Genomic DNA, 23056 nt, shown 5'->3' on the forward strand with positions numbered 1-23056 from the left:
TTTCCTTGGTTGAGTCTCTGTAGTATCAGGCAACAAGTGAGATTGCATACGATCAGATTGTGTCATCTGCAAAAATCTCAGCCAGAAGTGTGCATTCAGTTTTATGAGCAGTATGTCACTAGCCAAAGAACTTTAAAACAACATTACTCTTAAGGCCAAGTAAATAAGACAATAATATTTAGGGTAGAACACATAAGGCTAGATTACCCAATAGCCTTTGTGTCTTGAGGAATACAGGAATAAAAATGTAGTATCTACTACAACCAATCCAGGGAATAACCCAACAAGATTTTTGTAGCCAGTAACTAGTATGTCAGGGTGTCATGGTGGGCATAACCCCGAAGCTGCCTTCAGGGTCTGGGTGCCAAAGGAATGGACCACAGCACTGTATAGGGACCTGTGTCTCATCTCCTCCCGAGATATACATCAAGGGCAACCAATCTGGAAACTGCTAGTGAGCCAGAAGGTGCATATATTATTTATATATATATATATATATATATATATATATATATATATATATATATATATATATATATAATTCCAGGAGAAGGGGTTCGTCACCTAAAAAAACTAGCAAGTAACTGGAGCCTCACTAACTGGGTGGGGTTAAATTATTACATGGGGGGTAAGAGGTAGGGCATTCCCAGCAAGGCTTTTGTCAGTGTCCAATCTAGCAAAAGGTATTGGAATAAAACCCAAATCCTGTGTCCTATACTGTATGATTAAAACAATTCTAAAGTCTTTTTTTTTTTTCCTGTAAAAGTAACAAATATGTTATACTTACCTGCTCTGTTGCAGTGGATTTGCATAGAGCAGCCTGTATCCTCCTCTTCTAGGGTCCCTCTTCTGTGATCTTCGCCTCTCCCTTCTGTTCAGTGCCCCCACAGCAAGCAGCTTGCTATAGGGGCACCCAAGCCAAGTCACAGCTCCCTGTGTCCATTCAGACATGGAGCCCTGACCGGGCCCTGCCCCCTCTGTCTCCTGATTGGCTAGCTGATATTGATTGACAGCCGTGGCAGCCAATGGCACTGCTGCTGTGTCTCAGCCAATCAGGAGGGAGAATCTCGAATGGCTGAGACACTCTTGGGCATCACTGGACAGAGAGGGACCTCAGGTAAGTGTTAGGAGGGCCAAGAGAAGCTGCTGCACACAAGGTTTTTTTTTTTTTATCTTAATGCATAGAATAAAAACCTTCTGACTTTACAACTCCTTTAAGAGAATAAGTAATGCATAGCAGTGATTGTTTAGAACTTTGAGCTAAAGCTGCAAGACTTGCAAAAGGTTGAACTTAATAGGCATCAGTTTTTTTTTTTTTTCCTTTAACCTTAGTAACTATCATACTGAAAATTAAACACTCAGAGATGCATATTTATAATAGACAGTAGCGGAGAAAATAACTTTATGTTACTTTACTTATAACCTTTGGATTTTTTTAATCCTTTCTGAACAATTTGGCCCCTTTCACACACATGGACAGTTCATTTCATCAGTTCAGTCATGCCAAAATGGATGAAGTATTCATTAGTTTTTTATCAGCGCTCATCAGTTTTTCATCAGTTTTCCATCAGTGGTCATCAGTTTTTCATGTTTATTTTACATCCCCTACCAATGCAAAAACGGATGGAAAATTGACCATTTGTCAGTTTACATTAGTTTTTCGTCCAATCTGATTTTTTTTTAACAGAAGACAAACATAGCTTTGATCAGTTTAAAAAAATGGATGATGATCAATGTGGATGTAAATGGATGATCATCCATTTACATCTATTTTTCCATAGAGATACATTGATGTTTGTTTTTCACTTGTCAACGGATGGATGAAAAACAGACAGCATGTGAGAAAGGGGCCTTATGCATGGATTTAAAGTGGTTCTAAAGGCAGAATGCATTCTATGCATTAAGATAGAACATTTTCTGTGCCCAGCACCCTCACTCAGCCCCCCTGAGCCTCATCTCAATCCAGCGATGTTGCACGAGAGCCTGGGCTGTCCAGGACTCTCCCTTCTGATTGGCTGAGCTAAAACAGTGGACACCACTAGCTCCAGCTGCTGTCAACCAAAGTCAGTAAGCCAATGAGGAGAGAGTGGGGCAGGGCTGAGCTGCAGGTTCTGTGTCTGAATGGACACACAGAGCAGCAACTCGCCTTGGGTGCCCACTTCGCAGGATACTTGCTGTGGGGGCATTTGGTAAAAGGGAGGGGCCAGAAACCAAGGCGAGGGACCCAGGAAGAGGAGGATTGGGGCTGCTCTGTGCAAAACCACTACACAGAGCAGGTAAGTAAAACAAAAAAAAAAAAACAAAAAATACTTTAATATCACTTTAAATAGCACAAACTTCAACAGAGACCAGGGATGCAGTTTTTTTTTTTTTCCACAGATTGTTAAAGTTACAAAGAAGAGAATAACAAATATATATATACATACATACACATACGCACACACACAGTACAACCCTCACATTTTTGTAAATATTTTATTATATCTTTTCATGTGACAACACTGAAGGAATGACACTTTGCTATAATGTAAAGTAGTGAGTGTACAGCTTGTATAACAGTGTAAATTTGTTGTCCCCTCAAAATAACTCAACACATAGCCAATAATGTCTAAACCGTTGGCAACAAAAGTGAGTACTACCCTAAGTGAAAATGTCCAAATTGGGCCCAATTAGCCATTTTCCCTCCCTGGTGTCATGTGACTCGTTAGTGTTAAAAGGTCTCAGGTGTGAATGGGGAGCAAGTGTGTTAAATTTGGTGTTATCGCTCTCACTCTCTCATACTGGTCACTGGAAGTACAACATGGCACCTTGTGGCAAAGAACTCTCTGAGGATCTGAAAAAAAGAATTGTTGCTCTACATAAAGATGGCCTAGGCTATAAGAAGATTGCCAAGACCCTGAAACTGAGCAGCAGCACAGTGGCCAAGACCATACAGCAGTTTAACAGGGAAGGTTCCATTTAGAAAAGGCCTCGCCATGGTCGACCAAAGAAGTTGAGTGCACATGCTTATTGTCATATTTAGAGGTTGTCTTTGGGAAATAGACGCATGAGTGCTGCCAGCATTGCTGCAGAGGTTGAAGGGGTGGGGGGTGAACCTGTTAGTGCTCAGACCATACGTCGCACATTGCATCAAATTGATCTGCATGGCTGCCCTCCCAGAAGGAAGCCTCTTCTAAAGATGATGCACAAGAAAGCCCACAAACATTTTGCTCAAGACAAGCAGACTAAGGACAAGGATTACTGGAACCATGTTCTGTGGTCTGAGGATACCAAGATAAACTTATTTGGTTCAGATGGTGTCAAGCATGTGTGGCAGCAACTAGGTGAGGAGTACAAAGACAAGTGTGTTGTTCCTACAGTCAAGCATGGTGGTGGGAGTGTCATGGTCTGGGGCTGCATGAGTGCTGCAGGCACTGGGGAGCTACAGTTCACTGATGGAACCATGAATGCCAACATGTACTGTGACATAGTGAAACAGAGCATGATCCCCTCCCTTCGGAGACTGGGCTGCAGGGCAGTAGGGCAGTATTCCAACATGATAACGACCCCAAACACACCTTCAAGACGACCACTGCCTTCCTAAAGACGCTGAGGGTAAAGGTGATGGACTGGCAAAGCATGTCTCCAGATCTAAATCCAATTGAGCATCTGTGGGGCATCCTCAAAATGAAGGTGGAGGAGCGCAAGGTTTCTAACATCCACCAGCTCCTTGATGTCATCATGAAAGAGTGGAAGAGGACTCCAGTGGAAACTTGTGAAGCTCTGGTGAACTCCATGCCCAAGAGGGTTAAGGCAGTGCTGGAAAATATTGATACTTTGGGCCCAATTTGTGACATTTTCAATTAGGGGTATATACGCTTTTGTTGCCAGCGGTTTAGACATTAATGGCTGTGTGTTGAGTTAATTTGAGGGGACAGCAAATTTACAGATATAAAGATATAATAAAATATTTACAAAAAATGTGAGGGGTGTACTCACTTGTGAGATACTGTATATATATATATATATATATATATATATATAAAAATTTGCTCACCCCCTCCTAGGTGGTATGTGTTTTTTTGTTTTCCCTCATTCTTGGGTCCTCTACCAGAGGCCTGGGAGTTTGAGGGTTCTCTGCAGTATCTTAGCTGCTCCTAGAACTGGTTATTTATGTAATCATTGTTTATTTTTAGAGGCAAAATAAGTCCTAAAACATGCGCTTAAGTGCCGGTTCACACTTATGCGCTTGTACTGCGAATACGATGCGTTCTAAATAGTCTCCAATCGCATGCATTTACAAAACACATTGAATTCGTGACAGTCGTTCACATCTGTGCGTTGCGATCCAGATGCGAATGTGATGCGATTATAAAAAGGGTCTTGTGCGAGTTTACAGCGTTGCGTTGCGAATTTAGTCTCCATAGACATCAATGTAAATCGGTCTGGACTCGCATTATCAGTTCAGATATGTGCGAATTCTTATGTGCGAATTCTTATTTTTTTGTTTGATTTTCTCCTCAGCTCCACCCCTCCGGAGCTTAATTAACATAATCAACGCAATAACATTTTCATTACAATCGCGCTGGTACTATTGAAAAACACAAGGTAAACTCGCACTGCAAATTCGCATTGCAAGCGCAAGCGCATAAGTGTGAACCGGCACTAAAACAGACCTTTATTACTAATGAAAAGGCTTCTTATTTCAGTTTATACATATTAGTCACTGAATAAGGGCCCTTTCACAATGATCCATTTTTTATGGGGTAAAAAAAAAATAGCATAACTAAAATGTATGAAAAACGAGTCCCTTTATTGTAAATCCTATGGAACTCTTCACGTCAGTGCACTTTGGCGCTGTGCGTTTATAAAAGTCCTGCATGCTGCATCTTTGGAGAAATTTTGCCCACCAAAAATCATCAAAAAAAGGTGCATTTTAAGTGCGTTGTTTTGAGTCACATGTCCAAGTTTCACAGGAGTCAAGCTGTATTTTTATTGTTTTTTTTTTTTTTTTTTTTTTTTCAACAGAGCAGTGCGAAAGGGCCAATAAATGTATGTTGTGTCTATCACAATTCACACCAGACAGAATGGTCAAGTTTAGTTGTCATTGCATAACTCGTAAAAAGCAAGGTCAACTTTAAAAGATACAATTAAGCATACAACCGCATGTCTTTAGCAAGCTATTCATTTTAATTCAAATGTGCAGCCAAACTGCAATCTGTAAGGATAATTAAGGAGAAGCAATGGCAGTTTTTATAGACAGATACTTGATACAATTAATGAAGGTTAAAATATGCACATTGCAATAAGTGCCATATGGCAAACTATCCTTTTGTGTATAAACTTGAAACCACTCCCTATGGTTAGCGGGCATCTCTTTTTACAGAAATACAGATGAGGAGGTTATTTTAACCCTTAACACAAAAAGCTTGTCACTGCAAAACCATACTTAACATTACAGAGGAAACTGCTGACATAGAACGCAGGAAGCAAGATTGGTTTTGAAGTAGCATGTGTAATAATATGAAGACTAATGAGCCTTGCAATATGTATGTGACAGCAAGGAAGGTGGGATAAAGAAAATAATATTTCATGAAAGAAAATGAGGGGGGGGGGGGGATGCAATCGCATTCAATTGCACTTTGAATCTAATATATGATATATCATTTTTTTTCTTTATATTTTCAGTGTGATATATTACCTGACTGAGGCTGATCTCCAATTATTCAATATGATTTGGGTGAAGGACTATAGCCTTTTGTTTTAAATATTATGTTGCCCAACAATGAGATTAAATAACAAACATATACAAAGTACAGCTCATCAAAATAAATAAATGAATAAAATATCAGTTAATGGAAACAAAGCGGTAGTAAACTTTACTTAAAAAAAAAAAAGAAAATCTAGCATACTAGCACAAAATTAAAGACTTACCTTGAAATGAAGACCTCCAGCGGCACTCTGTCACCGCTGACAAGGCTTGCATTCCCCCAGCCTTCTTTCCGTGTCCGCGGGCTCTGGCCACTTGAATGGCCAAGCTGTGATGATGACAGTTGTGCGCATGTGTACTAGAGTCTTGGCCGTGGGACAGAGCTCTGGAGGAATGGTATGGGTATGCCGTTTCTTCAGAGCGCATGCGCTGGTGATGTCACCAGCTGCAGAGACACGGAACATCTCTTAAACGGTGCACATTTAGGAGATATTCCTTGTAATACAGGTAAGCTTTATTATAGGCTTACCTGTAGATACAAGTGTCCAATGGGAGGTTACTACCAATTTAAAGAATACTGTAAGTTTACCTTTGGAACTTTACATGTTCCACTAGTTTTTAGGGTGGAACACGTAACATGTTACAGCATTTGCACCTTCTCTGCTCTCATTCACCTCCCTGTGACAGCAGGCGGGGGATCTTCTTAGTTTCCTGTAAATTAATGGACTACAACTACCATCAACCATTGCAGCTAGCGGCTTGTAGTTCTCAATGAACAATGAGGGTGCTGGTGAGTGTCCTTGTAGTTCATTGATCTTCAAGCTCTCAAGTAACTGCCTGCCTGTATTGGAGGTATGGTCAGATAGCTATCCCGAGAGTCTGCAGGAACCGGATATGCTGATAAGGGGTTCGATGCTCTGCAGGCTCCTTAGAAAAAAAAAAATATTAAATATACATTTGTAGCAGGATTTCCAGCCTTTGTGCTGGATGTGGGTCTGCCAGGGTTACCGCTAGTAACAACAGCACATTTAAGCATGTTCTCCAAGTGTGAGCACTGAGACAAGAAACAGTCCAGCATCTTTGGTTTTTGTATTTATTTTAGGAACTTGGATCGGAGAAGGGAATGAGTGGGATACTCCTCTGGCTCGACTATACACAATGTAAGGGGACAACTGAGAAAAATACCTTTTGACGCTGACTTGACGCTGGCTGAATGCCGGTCAACGCCGGTTGGCGCTTGTTAACACTGACTTGCTGTCTGTGAACTTGAACTGACTTCTGACACTTCCTTGTGGCTCAAAAGTCATTTGTACTGCTCCATTTAGCCTTCTTGGCTAAGGCAGCTATTTGTAAGCACTGCTGCAACTCTTAAATCTTTAGCTCAGCCTTCTGTCCACTAGGCCAGCCGCCCAGGACATCCGTTCCACGCTGGCAGGAGGAGAGACAGCCGTCGCCTGCCTCCTGGGACTCTGCTTCCCCCCAAAGACACCGTCATGTGCTCCCCTCAGACTTATATCCCCCTCCCATGATGCATTGCAGAAGAATCTGCCCTCTGGGATGGATACAAGCCCTGGTGTGCTATTGGTCAGGTTTCCACCACTGTCCAATGAGAGCCCTCATTGGATACAGTGGGGAGACTCCCAAACTCAACAGTCACACCTGAGAACACACGACAGCCTGACTGAAAAATTGGACCCTGCTGATAAGCAGACAAGGTCTCCCCTATAGGTTACCTAGCCCCTACCTAGGAGGGTGCTACACATTTTATACCGGCAAATGTTTTATTTTTTATTTTCAAAAGGTGAACTTTAAAGCTAAATCAATAGCTTAAGGCTGCACCTATCATTTTAGGGTGAAACAAAATAATAAATTTTACATTTACCAAAACTATACAATGTGAGGTCCTACCTAAACTACCCGATCAAATTGAATTCAATCAGGCAGCCCCTTTCACTAGACGCTTGTAGGTTGATTTATATTAAACTGTAAAATCAGATTGGGACATTGTGTGGGGACATCAATGATGCCCAATTACCACTTACACAGCCTGTCCTCTGCCAAGAGCCTGCAGCTAAAAAACGCTGCTCTCTTAGTAGTCTGACAAATCCTTTGCTGAGTAAGACCAACAGCCCTGCAATCTCCAGGGAGCATGAGCCTTGAAACAGGGCCCAATACATACATTGTTCACTTAGTGGTGTCCACATCATACCCTATTACAGACACTCTTAGGCCTGAATTACACACACCACCCACCACCTGCCCAAACAAATGCTAATATTACAGCCTGAAAGGGCTGAAGCAAGGCATTAGGGCTGTGGCATTTGTAACACAAGCTGCAGATTTTGATGGGCAGCACCACAAGTCAAATTTGCCCATTGTGTTCAGGTAGAGTGTAGCGCAATTGTGAACCAAATGCTAGGCTGGCGGTTGCAGAGCAATTTTATACTACAAAATTCCCATTGGGTATTGAAAGAAAGAAAAAAAAAAAAAGCAAACATTCAGGAGATGCCAGGACATTCTCTGAAAGCCTTTTCTCTCACTGTATGGATTGCATTGTCTGGCATCACCAACTCCTATGATCCCCCAACCTTGTCAGCAACACATGCGCTGGTGCAGTGCTTTCTCATCCACATTACATTGCAGCTTCATCTTTTATCAAAACTGTATTCTCCAAAAGCTCCCCCCAGCTACACTATATTCTCTGACTGCTCCTCTCCCATCCATACATCAGTCTCTCCCCTATTGTCCCCACTATTGTGCTAAATTAAATGCAAAATAGATGCAAGCAGACAACCTATAGTATGTGACAAGAAATAAGTCATGGTAACTGAACTGCCATGTTGTCAGGTAGAAACAATTTGACAAAACCTCTTGCACTACAATAAAACACTTTGGCCAGTTCATGAACTGCGTCACATACAGTCTTTAAAGTGGGAGTAAAGTCCCATGCATGACTTTTACCTATTGGTACTGTAAATATCTCCTAAACGTGCACTGTTTAGGAGATATTTACTTTTGATGCAGCTGGGGACGTCACTAGTGCATGTGCTCTGAAGTAATGCCATACTGTCCCATTCTTTCAGAGTCCTGTGCCGTGCACGGTGGCGTCATTGCGGCTCCGGCCACTCACACAGCCAGAGTCTGCGAACCCGAAAGGAAGACCGGAAAAAGATGGAAGCGCCTTCAGTGGTGACAACACGCCACTGAAGGGCTTTATGTTAAGATAAGTTCCACATAATGTGCTAGTATGTGATGCATACTAGCACATTATGGTATTGCCTTGCAGGATTTAAAAAAAAATAAAAATAAAAAAGTGGTTTACTACCGCTTTAAGATTCTGTCTTCACCAAAATTGCTGAGGCTTGTGCCCAATTCAGAGACTTGTTCCTCAGTGTACTCCCTCCTCAACCACTGCACCTGTTACAATGCTGACTGTCATCCAATCTAGATAAAAAGTATTGTGAACTTGATGGAAAACTAGTCTCTCAGTTTCCTATCAGGTTCCATCCACCCAAGTGACTCAAGTCATTTTCCAAATGTAGGTTTTGTCATATTTGGGTAATGACATCACCCATATACACAGATCCTTTGTTTACAATCTGTGAACTGGTAGTAAGTATTTAACCACTTCCCACCTGTAGGACCTACCCATACATCCAGGTTGAAGTGTTTTTACCTGAGCCATGGCTGAAGGTGCAGTCATGACTGTGGTATAATTTTTTTTAGCTGGCAATGCTCTTTAATGTAAAAGCAATCCTTGCGGCTAAAGCACCACTGGATCGCTTTTACCTTTGGCACCCTCCTCCCACTGCATTCCAGGCTATTCTATTCTACAAGAGAGCCTGGAACTGAAGCCAGTGGTTCAGGTGGCTTACCATAGAGATGACCAAGAACCGGAAGTACCCTGATCATCATAGTCTAAGAAACAAGAAGCGACAAGGATTTTGTCACTTTCAGTTTTGCTCAGATGTAAACAGGCTGTTACTGGCTTGTGAAAGCATCTGATCAAACCATGCATAATTTGATCAAATTCCTTTAAGGCCAGAGGAGAGATCTGGGGTTTAATAGACCCAAGATGTCTCAGTAAAGAGCACCTGTCACTGTCAATTGCAATATAGGGGATGTTGTTCATTCATGCGATAGCAATAAAAGTGATAAATAAAATAAAAAATAATGTAGAAAAATGTAAATAAAATATAAAAAAAATAGATTTAAATAAACCCCCATATGCTTGCGCACAAAAGTGAACACATATGTAGGCTCCGCATGCATATGTAAACAGCGTTTGCACCACATTAGAGGTATCCCTGCGAATGTTACAGCGAGAACAATAATTCTAGCACCAGCCCTCCTGAGTAACTCTAAACTGGTAACCTGGCTTTTAAATTGTCTTCCATGGAGATTTGGGAGTACCATACTTTGTCGCCATTTCACTGGCGTTTGCAATTTTTAAATCGTGACATGTTAGGTTTCTATTAATTTGGCGTAACGTCATCTTTTTCATCTTCACAAACAATTTAGTATTATATTGTGTTTTTGGGCATTGAAGTTCATTAAAGTGTATTTTCTCCAAAAACTGTTTGAAAACCTGCTGCACAAATATTGTGTGACATACAAAATTGCAACACCGACCACTTTTTTTCTAGGGCCTCTGATAATGTTTGGGGGTTCTAAATAATTTTCTAACAAAAAGAAATTAGGATTTTTACATGTATGATAGAAATGTCAGACTTGGCCTAGGGGTCAATTAGTTAAGAATGTGTTGCTGCTATAGCGACAGGTTTCTAAAGTGGCAGTAGTTATAACTACCTAAATGTGGCACATGTGTCGGTAATGTTACCAAAACAGACATAAATGTTTAAATGAATTAGGGACAGTAGTTTTAAAGGAAGTAAAAGTGTTGTTAATGTGTTATTGAACTCCCAAGTTTATGTTTTAAGAAATAGTATTTGAATGGAAAAATAACCTAACAAGTACTATATACAGTGGGTATAGATAAGAGTCACCCCCCTTTAACAGCTTGGTGACCGCTCCCACGCAGATATACTGTGGCGGGTACCTAGTACATGATATGACACTTCCAGGTCTGGCACACTTGCCGCCGGCAACCTGTCCCTGCTGTGATTGGACACAGCGGGAGCCAATCAGTGGGTCGGGTGGATGCGGTGTCCGCCAGAACCAGTCGATCGATCAGGAGAAAGGCAGAACGGCGGTCTGCCTATGTAAACAAGGCAGACTGCCGTTCTGTTAGAGGGGAATGTGCTGATCCTGTGTTCCTGCTAAGCAGGAAAACAGATCTTTACATTCCCCCAGTCAAAGCACATCATCCACAGTTAGTAATCACTCCCAGGGAACACAGTTAATCCTTTGCATGCCCCTGATGTTAACCGCTTCGCTGCCAGTGTCATTAGTACAGTAAAAGTGCATATTTTTTTTTTTTAGCACTGATCACTGTATTGGTGTCACTGGTTCCCAAAAAGTGTCAAAAGTGTCAGGTGTCTGATTTGTCTGCCGAAATGTCCCAGTCCCCCTAGAAGTCACTGATCGCCGCCATTACCAGAAAAAAAAAAAAAAATAGAAATAGAAATATACCATAGTTTGTAGCCACTATAACTTTTGCGCAAATCAATCAATATAAATGTATTTATTATCAATAAATATGTAGCAGAAAAGATATTAGTCTAAATTAATGAAGAAATTTGATTTTTATATTTTTTTGTTGGGAATGTTTTATATCAAAATAACAAGGGGGGATTTCTGCGCTAATAAATGATAAAAAATTATGTGAAAAAACTAGAAAATAACAAGCTGCTGACACTAGACCAACAAACAGTGATCCAAATGCATAAAGATATGCTATATTTAAGTTTGACCACTAGATGGCGTTTAATTGCCTAATATATATTATACATATATATTTTCATCATACTAGCGATGCCTGGGGAGATGAGGCGTGTGTATTGCGCCTGGTTGCCACGCCCAGACAACGTCTATTGATGATGAAACGCGTCTGCGGCACCAGACGCAACGTCCACACACCCCCTTCCGTGCTGGCTTTTTCTTCTCTTTCTTTTGTGAAGACGCGGGACGCCGTGATCAGATCTCTTCAGCCCTTATATGTTGATGTGCTTGTCTGTTTCTGCAAATTTGTAAGTAGCCATTTAATAAATCTGCTTGGATTAGTTTTACGGGATTATGCTATGGTCTTTTGATATATATCTTTTACACATATCTGCATCCATCCGGCCATTTGGACCTACTGTGGAGACTGGACCTCCTGGGTACTGTTCTTGGTGATATTGGAGCCTACCTGTTTTACCCATACACTTGTGAGGCCATTTCATTAATTTGATTGGCCATACCGTTCTGGCAAGCTGCCTTCCATTAGCATTGCACAGTGGTGTCCCCTGCCTACACTTCCCTGTGGTTGTCACAAGAGGAGCTTTGCAAATAAGTGTTTTCCTCCTTGGATGAAAATTTCACATTAATTTATTGGGACTTTTTGTGCACATATATATATATTTTTTTTTTTTCTTGGACTTTCATCAATTATCATTTATATTCATTTGTTGTTTACATTATATATTTATTACATTCACATGTAATTTTATGTTTTAGCGGTACACTATTTTTTATCTTTAATGTTTTATATCAGAAAGTAAAAAATATATATATTTCTTTTCAAAATTGTTGGTCTTTTTTTTGTATATAGCGCAAAAAATAAAACCCACAGAGGTGATCAAATACCACCAAAAGAAAGCTGGATTTGTGTGTGTGTGTGTGTGTGTGTGTGTGGGGGGGGGGGGGGGACATACATTTTATTTGGGTACAGTGCTGTATGACCACGCAATTGTCATTCAAAGTAACCCAGCGCCGTATAACAAAAAATGGCCTGGTCATGAAGGGGGTAAACCTTCAGGAGCTGAAATTGTAAACCTTCAGGAGCTGAAATTGTTAAAACAACAACATTGTGTTGCTTTGCGGCCTGAAATTAAGATAGACACTGTTTTTGTTTTATCCAGCTGTATTTACTTAGTGCAACTTATAACATTCAAGTGAAAGCTATACCACCAACATGTCAGAAAAAAAAAAAAAAAACTAAATAAAATCACTAAATCAGTTGTAAAAAGGATCACCCCCTTGTGTCAGTATTTTGATAAACCACCTTTTGCTAGAATTACAGCCTTTAGTCTGCTGGGATATGTCTCTACTAATTTTGTACATCTATGCTTTGCAATTCTTTGCAAAACTGTTCAAGTTCAGTTAAATTTGATGGTGATCATTTGTGGACTGCAGTCTTCAAGTCATTCCAAAGATTTTCAATGGGGTTTAAATTTGGGCTCTGATTAGACCATGCAGGGACATTCACCTTTTTCTCTTTTAACCATTGTGCAGTCATTTTTGCTGTGTGCTTTGGGTCATTGTCATGTTGGAAAATAAACCTTCTTCCCATTAAAACCTTCTGGCAGAGGGCAGCAGATTTTCCTCAAGAAATTGAAGGTACTTTTCCCCATCCATTTTTCCTTCTATCCAGACAAAGGTTCCATTTCCTGCTGCAGAGAAGCACCATCATAACAGGATATTACCAGCTCCAAGCTTTACTGAAGGGATGGTGTTATTTGGATGGTGAGCTGTATTGGATTTCCGCCAGACATATTGTTTGGTGTTGAGGCCAAATCATTTAATTTTAGTCTCATCTGACCAGAACACCCTTTTCCATGTGGCCTCAGAATTTTCTTAAGGAAGTTTTAGCAAAGTTCACTCGTGACTGCAGGTAGGCTTTCTTGAGGAGTGACTTTTTTGCTTGCAACCCTCCCATTTGAAATCTCTTTTTTTTTGTATCTCCTGACTTGTGCCTGTCCAAAACGTTATCCCAGAGATCTTTTTGACAGTGCCCTGTCACCCATAGTTGAATGTTTGCTTAAGTTGCACTACCAGAGACTGAAATGGTCCAGGAAATCTCTTCTTACACTGAGCTAATCAAAATGACCACAGTTGATCACAGTTGAAAATCAAATGGCTGTGTGTGTGTGTGTGTATTGGGAGGTGATTAGCTACATCCGATTGAGTTTGCAAGTTATGTTTTATTTTTTAGGAGTGGGGGGTGATCCTTTTTCCAACTCAGTGATACTGGTTTTTTTTTGTCATGTAGGTGTTATGTCTTTCACTTAGATGTTAAAAGTTGCACTAAGTAAATATAGCTAGATAAAACAAAAACGGTGTCTGTCCTTATTTTAGGCTGCAAAGCAACATAATGTAATTAGTTTAAAGGAGGGGGGGTGGGTGATTTTTTTCTATACCCACTGTATTTATAAAAAGACATAACAAGCATATGTAAAGTATTAGGAAATATTAGACACTGCAGAGTAATGTGTGGAATGACTAAAATAAGAAATGAATGAGTTGGAAACTTTACAAGAATGCTATAATTGTTTTTTCACGCAGGAGTTATGATATTGGAAGCATCTGGGGTACACCGACACAGTAATTAACACAAAATGATTTTCAGCTAAATTAGCCTCTCTGTGTTCAGATAACAACATTTCTACTTGCCTTGTTGGTTGACTTTATTCCAATAAATGTCTGTCCAAGAGGAACAGGTCGGAATCGTCCATCAAAGTAGAAAAGGCCAATAAATGGATTGACATGAAGAAATGAAGCCACATCAAGGTAGTTTGGAAGAGTTGCAGACAGGCCCAGGATTCTTATCATACTCTGTGTGGATTCCACCTTAAATGATAGAGAAAGTATATGTCAAAAATAAAATCACATTCTATATCCGAGAAACATAAATATAATGATTAGCAAGGATTTTTTTATTTTCTGTTAGGTCCCCCTGAAACTTAAAAGCTAGGTTAAATGTTTTTGCAGTATCCCAGACACTGTTTTACACTTGAATAGTACACTCTTTACACATATTTCTCTGGATAGAGAATATAAAACAATTCCAGCACAGTATTTCAGTATTGAAAATGTTAATTCTTTGCAGATTGCCCACAAACAAGCACAAAATTGGTTAAGAGTGAACATTTTTTTTTTGTCTATGAAGTAAGAAACCTGCAAATTGTTACTAGCTTTTTTGTGTTTACATGCATATTAACAAGATTTGTTAGCAATTTGTCACATCACAATTTAGTAGACCCTTTTTTGTCTTTATATACTAAATGTATCTGTGACATACAGTGCCTTGCGAAAGCATTCGGCCCCCTTGAACTTTGAGACATTTTGCCACATTTCAGGCTTCAAACATAAAGATATAAAACTGTATTTTTTTGTGAAGAATCAACAAGTGGGACACAAGCATGAAGTGGAACGAAATTTATTGGATATTTCAAACTTTGTTAAATAAAAAACTGAAAAATTGGGCATGCAAAATTATTCAGCCCCTTTCCTTTCAGTGCAGCAAACTCTCTCCAGAAGTTCAGTGAGGATCTCTGAATGATCCAATGTTGACCAAAATGACTAATGATGATAAATAGAATCCACCTGTGTGTAATCAGGTCTCCGTATAAATGCACCTGCACTGTGATAGTCTCAGAGGTCTGTTTAAAGCGCAGAGAGCATCATGAAGAACAAGGAAAACACCAGGCAGGTCCGAGATACTTTTGTGGAGAAGTTTAAAGCCGGATTTGGATACAAAAAGATTTCCCAAGCTTTAACCACTTCAATACAGGGCACCCCCCCCCCCCCCGCTCCTGCCCAGGCCAATTTTCAGCTTTTAGCGCTGTTGCATTTTGAATAGGCGGCACTGATATGCAGCATTGGTGGGCACTGATAGGCGGCACTGCTGGGCACTGATAGGCGGCATTGATGGGCACCGATAGGAGGCACTGATGGGCACTAATGGGCACTGAGAGGCGACACTGATCGGCACTGACGGGCGGCACTGATGGGCACTGACAGGTGGCAATGGTGGGCAATAATGGGCACTGGTGGGTGGCACTGATAGAGATGATGGGCACTGGTGGGCAGCACTGATGGGGAGGGCACTGGTGGGCAGCACTGATGGGGAGGGCAATGGGGGGCTCCCAGAGCCCTGATTGCCATCCCTGGTGGCCATAGTGGGCATCCCTGAGGTCATGGGTGGGCATCCCTGGGGTCATGGGTGGGCATCCCTGGTGGTTCTAGTGGCACCCCCCCCCCGAGGGTCTGCACTGGCAATCAAATGATCTGATTACCAGTGCCGACCCCCCCCCCTGTCAGAGGAGCCACCGATCGGCGCTCCTTTACTCGTGTATCAGGCACGTACTGAGGAAAGCCGATCAACGGCTCTTCCTGTTTACTATGTGACCAGCCGTGATTGGACACGGCTGGTCACATGGTAAAGAGCCTACGTCAGTAGGCTCTTTACTGAGATCGGAGATGCAGGGAGGCAGTGTGACACCTCGCATCACCGATCGCCGATGTGCGCCCCCCCCGGGGGGCGCGCAGAGCGCATTATCCTGCCGCCGTCATATGACGTCCAGTAAGGAAAATGCAACCACATTCTTGCCGTCATTCTGTTATAGGGCAGGCGGGATGTGGTTAAACATCCCAAGGAGCACTGTGCAAGCGATAATATTGAAATGGAAGGAGTATCAGACCACTGCAAATCTACGAAGACCTGGCCGTCCCTCTAAACTTTCAGCTCATACAAGGAGAAGACTGATCAGAGATACAGCCAAGAGGCCCATGATCACTCTGGATGAACTGCAGAGATCTACAGCTGAGGTGGGAGACTCTGTCCATAGGACAACAATCAGTTGTATACTGCACAAATCTGGCCTTTATGGAAGAGTGGCAAGAAGAAAGACATTTCTTAAAGATATCCATAAAAAGTGTTGTTTAAAGTTTGCCACAAGCCACCTGGGAGACGCACCAAACATGTGGAAGAAGGTGCTCTGGTCAGATGAAACCAAAATCGAACTTTTGGGCAATAATGCAACACGTTATGTTTGGCGTAAAAGCAACACAGCTCATCACCCTGAACACACCATCCCTACTGTCAAACATGGTGGTGGCATCATCATGGTTTGGGCCTGCTTTTCTTCAGCAGGGACAGGGAAGATGGTTAAAATTGATGGGAAGATGGATGGAGCCAAATACAGGACCATTCTGGAAGAAAACCTGATGCAGTCTGACCAGAGACCGGGACGGAGATTTGTCTTCCAACAAGACAATGATGCAAAACAAAGCAAAATCTACAATCAAATGGTTCACAAATAAACATATCCAGGTGTTAAAATGGCCAAGTCAAAGTCCAGACCTGAATCTGTGAAAAAAAAACTGAAAACTGCTGTTCACAAATGCTCTCCATCCAACCTCACTGAGCTTGAATTGTTTTGCAAGGAGGAAAGGGCAAAAATTTCAGTCTCTCGATGTGCAAAACTGATAGAGACATACCCCAAGCGACTTACAGCTGTAATCACAGCAAAAGGTGGCGCTACAAAGTATTAACTTAAGGGGGCTGAATAATTTTGAACGCCAAATTTTTCAGTTTTTTATTTGTTAAAAAAGTTTGAAATATCCAATAAATTTCGTTCCACTTCATGATTGTATCCCACTTGTTGTTGATTCTTTACAAAAAAATTACAGTTTTATATCTTTATGTTTGAAGCCTGAAATGTGGCAAAAGGTCGAAAAGTTCAAGGGGGCTGAATACTTTCGCAAAGCACTGAAGATACAGCGGGTAAAATAAGTATTGAACATGTCCCCATTTTTCTAGGTAAATATATTTCTAAAGGTGTAACTGACATGAAATTTTCACCAAATGTCGGTAACAACCCATGTAATCCATACATACAAAGAAACCAAAACAAATAGGTTCAGAAATAGGGGCTGGCTAAAAAAAAAATGTATTATATAGGGATTATACTCCTGTAAATTCACAGAAAAATAATGTTGCCAAATACTCAATAGCCTCAATTTCAAGGGCCCAACACCATTGAACACCTTCTCTACTTCCTTTACTAGATGCAGAGGCCTTTGACAGAGTGCACTGGGCATATCTTGAAGCTGTGCTCCAGGAAATTGGAACTTACTATTACCATAAGAACGCCCATTTTAACTCTTTACTCTTACCCCAGTGCTAGAGTGTGGACATCTAGCCTTCTTTTAGACACCTCCCCAATTATTAATGGGACAACATCCCAACAGGGATGTCCACTGTCTACACTAATTTTTGCCTTAGCGATGAAACCATTGGCACATACAATTTGCTCCACTGCTCTTATTTCTGGTCTGTGCACCAAGGATGTCATAATTGCTTGGACTAATCCTATCCAGTTGTTTGAATTGCAACGCAGCCTAGACCAGTTTAGTGCTATCTCCCTCTTAAAGGTAAACTATACAAAATCTTGTATGCAAGACATCTGCCTCGATAACAATATTAAATGCATTATGCCTTTCATGACTCTTTTTTTGTTGACCCTCAATTCACCCCTATCCTGTTTAGGTATCCAATTAACATCAATATCCAATAACCGTCTTCGAACCTAACTTATCCATCCTCCTAAAGAAACTTCAAAGTCTTTCTCAAGATATTAGCACTACACCCGTATCTTGAACTGGCAAGATTGCACTAGCCAAAATGTACTTGCTACCTCTAATTTTATATATTTTTGGTACTCTGCTTCTACTGTTTCTACCTTTGTAAAGTGCCTTGAAAAAGTATTCACCCCCTTGCAACTTTTGACATTTTGTCATGTTACAACCAAATGTATTTTATTGGGTTTTTAAATGTGATAGACCAACCCAAAGTGGCACATAATTGTGATTATGCTCCCGATTCTCCTGATTCTTCTTAACCTTTGGGATGTCCCAAAGCAGTGTTAAACATGGGGGGTGGAAAAAAAACAGAGCACAATTCCCAAGGCTAACCATAGCCAACCAGGTAACATGAAGCTCAACCATAAACAACTGGAGCTCATCTGAAAAAAACAATACACCCTCAAGGAGGACCAGGTCCTCTAAACCGCAGCCAGCAAAATCTTGCAACCAAAAGAAGCATCCGCAGATGCCAACACATGCACTTTTTTAAAAAATTTTTAAGTGTGCACCGAGGACCAGGTTGCAAACCTGCGACACTCACGCTTGATGTCGGAAGCCCAGGAGACACTAAGCGCCCTAGTAGAGTGCTGCTTGACAGGGAATAGAGGAACCTGACCCCTGATGCAATAGGCCTGAATCACTGTCTGTCTTATCCATCTGGAAATGGTTGCAGAGGAAGCAGATAACCCTTTCCGAAGTACATCCGTAAGCACAAATACTCACTCTGATTTTTTAAAAGACCCTGTAGCTGCCAGGTACGCCCTAATCGCCAGGACCACATAAAAAGGCATGCAAAGCAATTTCCTTCTGATGCTTTGGCCTGGGACACAGGGAAGGCAACACAATGTCTTCATTCAAATGAAAATCGGAGACAACCTTTGGAAGGAACCACAGACAGGGATCTTATCCCTGTGAACCACCAAGTAAGGTGAACGACAGGATAATGCCACCAATTCTGACATCCTGCGCGCAGAGGTGATAGCAACCAAGAAGGCCACCTTCTGGGACAGTGTAAGGAGGGATTCTCAAAAGGAGGCATCCTTTAGGACTGAGAGCACTAAACTGAGGTCCCAAGGTGGCAACAGAGAACGCACTGGAGGGGCCAAGTGCCTAACCCCCTGAAGAAAGGTATGCACCAGGGAGTTTGTGGCCAAGGACCATTGAAAGTACACCGCTAAGGCTGACACCTGACCCTTGATGGTACTCAAGGACAGTTTCTGCATAACCCCCCCCCCCCCCCCATTGAAGGAAGGTTAAGATCCGACCCACTGAGAAAGAGCCAGGATGAACCCCAAGAGACTCACACCATGCAATATTCAACTTCCACATACGATGGTAGATCTTCCTAGAAGCAAATTTCCTAGCTTTTAACAGCGTTGGAATCACAGACTCAGACAAACCTAAATCCATCAGCACCTGGCGTTCAACAATCAAGCCGTCAAAGCCAGTGACTGTAAAGCAGGATGGAGGATTGGTTCTTGGGACAGCAGATCCTCTCTGAGAAGAAGCTTCCAAGGAACGCTGGAGATAAGCCGCACCAGATTGGCGTACCAAGCCTGGTCGAGGCCAGTCCGGGGCCACTAAGATGACTGGAATCCCTTCTGCCTTGATCCTGCAAAAAAGTCTAGGCAGAAGCTGTAGAGGAGGAAAGGCATAAATCAGACGATACTGACCCCCCCCCCCCCGGGGCAACCAACGCGTCTCTCCAGAGGATTCGGTGACCGAGCCATAAACCTCTTCACCTTTCTGTTGAGCTGAGACACAAACCGATACACCTCAGGGATGCCCCACCAGAGACACAACTGATGAAACTCCTCCGGATGAAGGGACCACTCCCCTTGATCAAACGCCTGCCGACTGAGGTAATCCGCCTGCCAGTTTTTCACCCCAGGAATTTTTTACGGTGAGGAGGGCTAGAAGGAATTATTCTGCTACCTCCAGAGCCGCCAGGACACTTCTTGTGCCCCCCTGGTGATTGACATAAGCCACGGCCAGGGCATTGTCCGATGCGCACTGGACATCCCTGTAGACGATTTGTCTAATGGTCCAGACACAGTCTGATCGCTCAGAGTTCCAAGATATGGATCGGTAGTCTGGACTCTTCCAGTGTTCAGAGCCCCTGAGTAGAATTTTTGCCGAGAACGCCTCCCCAACTGGACAGGCTGGCATCCGTGGTGACCACTGTCAAATACAAGGGGAGGAAGGATTTGCCCAGACAAAATGCCAGAGAACAAAGCCACCATATCAGGGACTCCCTGGTTCCCCGGCACAGCCGGATCTGGTTTACCAGAGACTGCGAGTCTGGTCCCATTTGGCAAGAATCTCCCTTTGCAGGGACCTTGTATGAAACTATGCAAACAGAACCGCCTCCAAGGTAGACACCCAGGCCCAGCACCCACATGCAAGTCCGGAGGGATGACCATCTGCTGGACAGCAGGAGATGAATTGCAGCCTGCAATTTCTGGAGTATGTCCAGAGGAAGGAGTATTCTGGCTAAGGCGAAGTCCAGAGTCAGACCCAAATAGTCCAGCCTCGTGGATGGAACCAGAGCAGACTTCTGAAAATTCAAAATCCAGCCAAACTCCCTCAGAGTTAGTATGGTGATTTTTAGGTTTTCCATCAGAGCAGTAGGAGACTCTGCTCACAGAAGGAGGTCAGTATCGCGATTTCCCGTTGGTGTAACAATGCTAGCACCGGGGCTAACACTTTTGTGAAGATCCAAGGAGCAGAAGCGAGACCAAAGGGTAAAGCCACAAACTGATAATGCTCCTCTCCCATGGCAAAGCGGAGGAAGCGTTGGTGACCGGTACATATTTGAATGTGTAGGTAAGCATCCTTGATGTCGATAGAAGCATGGATACCACCACCGTGCAAATGGACGCCATTCTTAACTTCTGCAACCGCACAAAGCAGTTCATCGCCTTGAGGTCCAGGATTGCACCTTGCCTTCCTTACTGGGAACTGTAAACAGCTTTGAGTAAAAACCCTGAAAATGTTCCCAAGTCGGAACCGTGACAATCACCCCTTGAAGTAACAGGTCTTGTACCGCCCAATACAGACCCTGTAAGCGGTCCAGAAACAGGTGCAAGTTGGAGGGGAAGAACTTTGCCAGGGGGTAAGAGTGAAACTCGATCTTTTAGCAGGACTGAATGGCTTTGTGGACTCACTTGTCTTGTACCAGGGAAGTCCACATGTCTTGTACTGCCCCAAACAGACCCTGTAAGCGACCTGGGGAAAGGCGCAAGTTGCAAGTAAAGATCCTTGCCGGGGGACAAGAGTGAAACTCAATCTTGTAGCCGGACCGAAAGACTTAGTGGACCAGCTTGATGGATGATCACACTTGATATATGATATAAAATGGTATGGTAGTTGGATCATAGTGCAAATCCTCACTCTGGCCTGTTAAAGCCTATATATTTTAGCGGTTTGGAGAAAGATTACTACGCGGACTAGGGGCGGTCTGATATCCCTTAGATCTGACCCTGGTTAAAAAAACGGATGTTAGTAGGCTGTCATCTGGCCATAGTCATGTCATATCGTTTGGAGATGGCAACAATTTAATGTGGACGGTGAGCATAAAGATATTTTTATGTTATGTCTGCATAATGTATATGATTTATAATGCATATGAGAAAATGAAAGAATTCAAGATGTAGAATTTGTTATTATCTTTGAAATTCTAAGATGCAGATGTACAAATTGGTGCCCTGAAGAAACAGTATTCTGCAAAATGTGTTGGACCACATCTACGAACATCACTGTCTATACACTGAATTGCGCAGTCTCAGTTGCAAATGTGATTTTGTTGTATTGGTGATTTTATTGTATTGGTAATATTGTTTTTTCTTTCAAATTATTTGAAATATGAATCAATTTTGATAAAATTTTAAATACCTTTGTTGCATATGCTTACCTTCAATGACGTCATCACTCCCTTTACAGTCCCCTGCTCTCTAGAGATCTATTTTCTATACTTTTTGGATATTTGAATGAAATGGGATAAGGGGGTAAAAACAGTCTCTAGAGCTGGTATAAGTCATAGAATGTTATTTTAAGGACCCATTTGTCTTGTGACCCACTTGCCTTGTACCAGGGAAGTCCACGGGTCCAGAAACCAGCGAAGACGTCCCCGTCCAGAAACCAGCGAAGACATCCCCCCACCCCCGATACGGGTGAGGGTGCACCTTCATGCTGAAGGAGACTTGTTCACAGGTCTGGAGAAGCCCCCTCTTGGCTTGTCAGACCAGGTTTCTTTGGATCCTTCAGAGGAGGCCCTGAAAGGCTTTGAGCCCTTGTCATTCGACCCTGAGGGATGAAAAATCTTATTTTGGGCAGAGAAGGAGGGCCCACATCTATGATGAAAGTCCTTGCCCTTAGTAGCCTGTGGAATAAAGGTACTGTTTTCCTCTGTGAGACCTTTAATGAGGTCATCCAGGGTAGCTTCAAACAGGTGATCTCCTTGAAAGGGGAGATCAGTCAAGGCCTTTTTAAAAATTTGGTCCTTAGACCAGCATTTGAGCCAAAAAACACGGCGAAGAACAACCGAAGAACAATCGAAACAGAGAGCCGAGCCACTAGGGGAGCCGCATCCAAAGAGGCATCACAGATAAATTGCAGCCTCTGGACCAGGGGCAGGAGGTTCTCATTCCAGGTCATGACGTAAAAGCTTAGCCCACTCAATCAGAGTTTAGGACACCAGGGCAATGGTGAATAGCGTGGCCTAAGCGCCGAACCAGCCAGAGTGTACACATTGCGGGCCACAGCCTCCGCCTTCCTGTCAGCTGAATCCTTAAAGGCTGGGGACTCTTCACTCTGAATCATAGTTGCCTTGTTCAATCT

At 42.4% G+C, this 23056-nt stretch overlaps 1 protein-coding gene across 1 annotated transcript in view; it reads right to left on the bottom strand.

Annotated features, from left to right (window-relative positions):
• Positions 1–23056, bottom strand: part of ASCC3 (activating signal cointegrator 1 complex subunit 3) — a 1118804-nt gene that overhangs the window by 708933 nt on the left and 386815 nt on the right. The window contains exon 11 of the mRNA XM_082251201.1: positions 14243–14419. Coding sequence (XP_082107327.1) covers positions 14243–14419 — 177 coding nt within the window. The remainder of the gene's footprint in view (positions 1–14242; positions 14420–23056) is intronic.

The sequence above is a fragment of the Pelophylax lessonae genome (assembly GCF_965119305.1).
Source record: "Pelophylax lessonae genome assembly, chromosome: 3".
In the NCBI taxonomy this organism is placed as follows: domain Eukaryota; kingdom Metazoa; phylum Chordata; class Amphibia; order Anura; family Ranidae; genus Pelophylax; species Pelophylax lessonae.